A 5,923-nucleotide genomic window follows, 5' to 3' on the forward strand; every position below is an offset into this window, starting at 1 on the left:
ACATCTTTTAATAAAAAAATACTTTATGTAGTTGTTAAAAGTTAATAATTATTCCCTATTAAAGTCTTGTATTTTTTATGAAGTCAAGATTGGGAAAAAACTTTTTGATGCACTTATTAAAACTTATCAAAGCTCTTTACAAATCACTAATTTATATTTATTAGAAAAATATATTGAGTTCATTTATCAAAAGAGAAAGGTCAAAATATTTCTTAATATGTACTTCGAATTAACTTGAGAGTTTGTTACTCTTATTTTTTGTCAAAAGTTACACTCCAAAAATAACCATAGCTAGAAGCTTGGTCCATTTGTAGAATATCTAGTACTACTGTCAGACAGCTTTTGCATGAGCCTTATGGTAGCTGCAACCACCACTCTTAAGATATATAGCATTCACTTGAAAACTGAATGGAAATTCTACCGAACACTTAACTCTCTGATCTTAATGGAAATCTTGCATTCATTGAGATAACTTGATTCTTCATTATTTTTTGCTTTGGCCATATATATGAACAAGTGTTCGAATTCCAATCCTGAAAAAACTAAAACTCTGACAATTTGCATGTTATTTTTCTCCGTATTATTTATAATCAAGGACTATTTTGCAAGAAGAAGCACACGAACATAGTTTAGGTCATCAATATTATGAATATACAAAGGACACTTGCCATTACATGAAATATAAAACTCATGTTAAATCCTCCAATAATCTTCCCTAAGATTTCCTTGTATAGAATTGTAGTGCATTATTTGGTGTATTAAATACGACTATTTTAAAAAGATAATAAAATCTTAAAGCTTCTTTTTAAGTGCTTTTAAAAAATTATTATTTTTTCAAAATTATATTCTGTAACAAACATGCACTGCTACTACTACTGGTATAGTACTTGGCAACATGTGCTAACAGTTGAGATCTATTTCCATGTCCAGTGTCTTGGTGGACTCGGAATTTTGTACAGGCTTGTCTTCCAAAGCACCAATCATAGAAGAAGGTAAAGCAATTGTTAGGTCAAGATTCAAAGAGGGTGACGAAATTATTGCCGATTCTTGTTCTGTGAAGGAAATCCTATGATGAGTGGCAGCAAGTGGAGATTTGAAGATAGGAACTTTATTATTCATGGATTCGGATGTTGATGCAGCCTCGGCAGAAGAAGCATGAGGACGAGAAAAGCTTTGGTGTGGCTTATGGTTATTTGGATCAATTCCCATCTTTATCAGTTTTCTTCGGATGTGAGAATTCCAATAGTTCTTCACTTCATTGTCTGTTCTTCCGGGCAATCTTCCAGCAATGAGTGACCACCTATATTTTCAAACATATGCATCCAATTAAAATGAATTCTCTGCCAAAAGTTTCTCATAATGTGTTATATTTGTTAATGAAAAAGTTCTTATTCAATTTTCATAACTGATATAGTAATTGAAGTTACCTGTTACCAAGGAGGGCGTGGAGTTTGATGATAAGGTCTTCTTCATCTTCAGCAAAGATTCCACGTTTGATATCTGGTCGCAAATAGTTTAACCATCTCAGCCTGCAGCTTTTGCCACAACGATGCAACCCTATATATATGTTGAACGACAAATGATTACAAAAATGGTACTGTAAGGAATTCTTGTACTGATAACAGTTGAATGAATTTCCATATGCAAATGAAACTTTTTCTTCTTTATAGCTTAAAATGATTCAACTGTGTTAAACCCTCTTGAAACTGCAACTCTCTCCAATGATAAACCCTCATGAGTGGAAGTAAAATAAAGACTAACCAGCAGCTTTGGGAATGGAACGCCAACAACCTTCACCGTGAACTCTGATGTAATCAATGAGCTTTTGATCTTCTTGCTTAGACCATGCTCCTTTATTGATGTTTTCTTTGTCACAGCAAGGTTTTCGCATAGTTTGTTTCTTTGTGAAGTCCACCTTTGTAGGAGGTTGAGGTTGTGATGAGAGAGAGAGAGAAAAAGAAGGGATGGAAGGTCTGACAAACGGCAGAAGAGAGGGTAGATGGATATATATTTGTAAAGGAGAGAGGATGAAGTGTGGACTTGGACTGGTGGTTTTGCTGTGTTGTTGTTGGTGGTGGTGAATGGTTATTATAACTTACTGTGAAATGTGTTTGTTTTGGTGATATGATAGGTTAAGGGCATGCATTTGACCTTAGGTGTTCTTAGCATTCCATTGCTTACCGTTAAGTAAATGTCCTTGTCATGAATCTTAAACATCTGCACACTATATAATATGGTGGTTATTGGGTCTAATTCACAGTTTTCGTACAGATATACAAAAAACTCTGGTGTCTGTAATAGCTTTTATTTGGAGAAAGTAACGCATGATAAGCCAAATTTTGGATAAAGACAGAGATATATATATAACAGGCATCAAACCGCCCAAGATCACTCTCTGCATGTCCTTCTTGACCATCCTACATCTAAAGCATCTTTCCACAAGTTTATCCATGTCAATTCAATCATTCAAACTTTTACTTTTCCAAATCTAAATGAACTTTTGTAAAGTGAAATCTATATTTACTTATATCTTATAAATTGATTTTATGTCTAATACATGTAGTAACTTTCATATGATTACATGTTTAAAAGTCATGATACAGTTGGAATACATATTTTTGAGGTAAAAAAAAAAACTATAAATGAAATTTGTCTTAAGAGAAAAAGTGAGTGAGATGAAGAGCAGATTTATACGTATTAATGAGATGCATGTGATGGATGAATGCAAGTGAAGAAGTTGATGTCTCCAACCACACAGCGTGACTCATACGAACATCATCGTAGACACGGAAACGAGGTTGTTTAGTTCTAACCAAAATATATATATAAGAACAAACAGGTCCATCGTGCTGCAATCATGAATCATGAACTTATACCTAACTCGGTATATATATATAACAAGCTAGCTCAACAACAAGTCGCATCTGCACTTCCTTGTTTATGTCATTATACTTATATTATATATCATTATCTAATATGATAAACTTATAAGATAATTAAACACCATAATCACATATATAGATAGACATAAGTAACTTGGTAGGCAAAAGCATCGTTCTGCTGCAATTTATTTTAAAAATTACTTAAATGAAATGGGAAAATTTGAACAAAATTACAAAAAATGTGAGACAACTTTAATGTGAAAAAGTTGTAGCAAGCATTTTTAAAATTGAAATCGTACTAATATGATACAACTTTAATTTTAGAGTAAGTTGTGTCAGCGTGACACAACTTTTATCAAAATTGAATTAAAATTGTGTTATCATGATAATTGACATTACTATTATTTTTTATTTCATTTATTTTTATTTTTTATTGATATTTTTATTATTACTTTGCATATAGTTAAGATTTTTATTTAATAAATTGTGGAAAATTATGCACATAAGTAGAAATTCTTGAAGATTGAAGAATATTTTAACAAAATTAGTTATTTCAACAAAACCAATTAGCAATAAATTTGGGTATTTCAATTACAAAATAATCAAGTACAAATTCTTGGCTCATTTTGGAGGTTTGACAAAGTTAGAGAGACACACCTTAGGAATATAGGAAACTAGCTTAAGAGATATGATAGAGGTTCATTTTGGACGTTAGAGACATTCCTCGTTATTTTTTTTTTAGTGTTTCATCCTACACCTTCAAGATCTCATCCTGCACCTCCAAAAATTTCACTTTTAATCTTCTGACATCTCATCATTATCCTACACCTTTAACTTTATAGAAAATTTATTTTTAATTTTAATAAATATATTTTTATTTTCTTCTTTTTCTTGTTAAAAAGACTTTGTATCACCTTAATAATAATTAAATTTAAAATTTAAATATTATTTAATATAATTTTATATTTTAATAATTATTAAAATATAATTTATGTTATAATAATAATTATATTAAAAATAAAATAATAAAATAATAAAAAATAAAAATAATAACAAGAAAGTAAATTATATTAAATAAAATATTTAATATACTTAAATATATTAAATTATATTAAAATATTAAATTAAATTAAATAATTATTAAAATTTAAATAATAAAGAAAGTTTTAAAACAGTTATTTATCAAATAACAAATAAAATTATATTAAATAAAATATTTAAATATACTAAATTATATTAAAACATTAAATTAAATTAAATAATTATTAAAATTTATATATAAAATAAAATTTTAAAAACCCTTCTTTATCGGATATGGATATCCGATTTATAACTCATCGGATATCGATATCCGATTAACAAATTTTTCAAAATTTTGTTTTTTCTAAATTTTAATAATTATTAAATTTAATTTAATATTTTAATATAATTTAATATATTTAAATATATTAAATATGATTTTAAATATTATTTTTGTTTTTATTTTTATTTTTATTTTAGTTATTATTTTTCAATTTTCTTAATAGAATTATTTTAAAAATATAAATTATATTTATTAATTATAAAATATAAAAATATAATAAGTACATATTATAATTTTTATTTAAGTTTAATATTTATTAAATTTTAAATAAAAAGAAAAGTATTAACATATTTTATAGATTTTAATATATAAATAAGCTTTTTAAAATTTTCATTTTTATTTAAAATTTAATAATTATTTAATTTATTTTAATATTTTATTATAATTTAATATATTTGAATATGTTAAATCAAATTTATTTTTATTATTATTATTATTATTATTATTATTATTTTTATTAATTTATTTTTATGTTTTTAATATAATTATTATTATAATATAAATTATATTTTAATAATTATTAAAATAAAAAATTATTTTAAATAATATTTAAATTTTAAAATAAAATAAATTAAATTATTATTAAGGTAGTGAAGATTTTTTTAATAAAAAAGAAAAGAAAATGGGAAAATATTTATTAGAGTTAAAAATAAAATTTTGAAAAAGTTGGAGGTGCAGGATGATGATGAGATATCAGAAGGTTAAAAGTGGAATTTTTGGAGGTGCAGGATGAGATCTTGGAGGTGTAGGATGAAACACTCAAATATTTATTAGAGTTAAAAATAAAATTTTGAAAAAGTTGGAGGTGCAGGATGATGATGAGATATCAGAAGGTTAAAAGTGGAATTTTTGGAGGTGCAGGATGAGATCTTGGAGGTGTAGGATGAAACACTCTTTTTTTTTAGTATTCAAACTATATATGAGTAATTAACTTTCTTATTAACAAGGGTGTTGGACGTGATGTTAATTCTTTATGATTTTTACTATTCAATATATTTCTTTTCCATCACTATTGTCTTTTATTCTTGTTTTTAACTACATTATGTTTGTATGTTTGATATATAGTACCTACTAATTAAAAATAGTTTGGAAAACCTTATTAGGATAGAATCGCTAATAGATTTCACATGCTAGACATATATGTGAAACAATTAGTCATTCAAAACATTAAGATGTTGAACTTAATACAAACTTATAATAAAAATTTCTAAGGCATTAGGGTTTTTACTATTAAAGTTTAAACTTGTCCCTAAGACATTAGGGCTTAGTACATGTGATGTGAATGCTACATTCTTAGAAATCTGCAATATGGTAAAAATTAATCAAGTACTTAATGAAGTTATCCATTTAAATTTGTTTCCTTTTTCGTTGGAAAGTAATGCAAAGGTGTGGTTACATTATTTTCCTCATAATAGTTTGATTGTTTTGATTGTCTGGGATGATGTTGTTATAAAATTTATTCATAACTTTTTTCCTCAGTCAAATAAAGGAAGCAAGTGATTTCATCAATCTATCAGGATTTTGTTAAAAGCAAAGCATGAGAAAGATTCAAATGATTACTTAGAAAACTCCTATGCATGGATCTGATGAGCCAACATATATCAACATAATTTTGGGAAGACCGAGAGAACAAACAAAATTGATGTTAGATATGTCTCAATTAGAGGTATGATAAAAT

At 26.5% G+C, this 5,923-nt stretch overlaps 1 protein-coding gene across 1 annotated transcript; it reads right to left on the reverse strand.

Annotated features, from left to right (window-relative positions):
* Nucleotides 1–810: 810 nt before the first annotated feature.
* Nucleotides 811–2,032, reverse strand: LOC124846316 (transcription repressor MYB4-like). The gene is made up of 3 exons (XM_047323553.2): nucleotides 1,762–2,032; nucleotides 1,428–1,557; nucleotides 811–1,300 (listed from the first exon to the last, which is right to left on the reverse strand). The coding sequence occupies exons 1-3, from the start codon at nucleotides 1,889–1,891 to the stop codon at nucleotides 901–903; spliced, it is 660 nt and encodes a 219-aa protein (XP_047179509.1). The 5' UTR covers nucleotides 1,892–2,032; the 3' UTR covers nucleotides 811–900.
* Nucleotides 2,033–5,923: the final 3,891 nt, after the last annotated feature.

This window comes from Vigna umbellata, chromosome 1 (assembly GCF_029865625.1).
Source record: "Vigna umbellata cultivar VRB3 chromosome 1, Vumbellata_1.0, whole genome shotgun sequence".
Taxonomy (NCBI): Eukaryota; Viridiplantae; Streptophyta; class Magnoliopsida; order Fabales; family Fabaceae; genus Vigna; species Vigna umbellata.

Bases quoted from the DNA above. Each gene is read 5' to 3' on its own strand.
- LOC124846316 (XM_047323553.2), bottom strand. From the start codon at position 1,891: ATGCGAAAACCTTGCTGTGACAAAGAAAACATCAATAAAGGAGCATGG. The intron at 1,558-1,761 runs GTTAGTCTTTAT...ACATATATATAG, and splicing joins TTCCATTCCCAAAGCTGCTG to GGTTGCATCGTTGTGGCAAA. The intron at 1,301-1,427 runs GTAACTTCAATT...TTGAAAATATAG, and splicing joins CACGCCCTCCTTGGTAACAG to GTGGTCACTCATTGCTGGAA.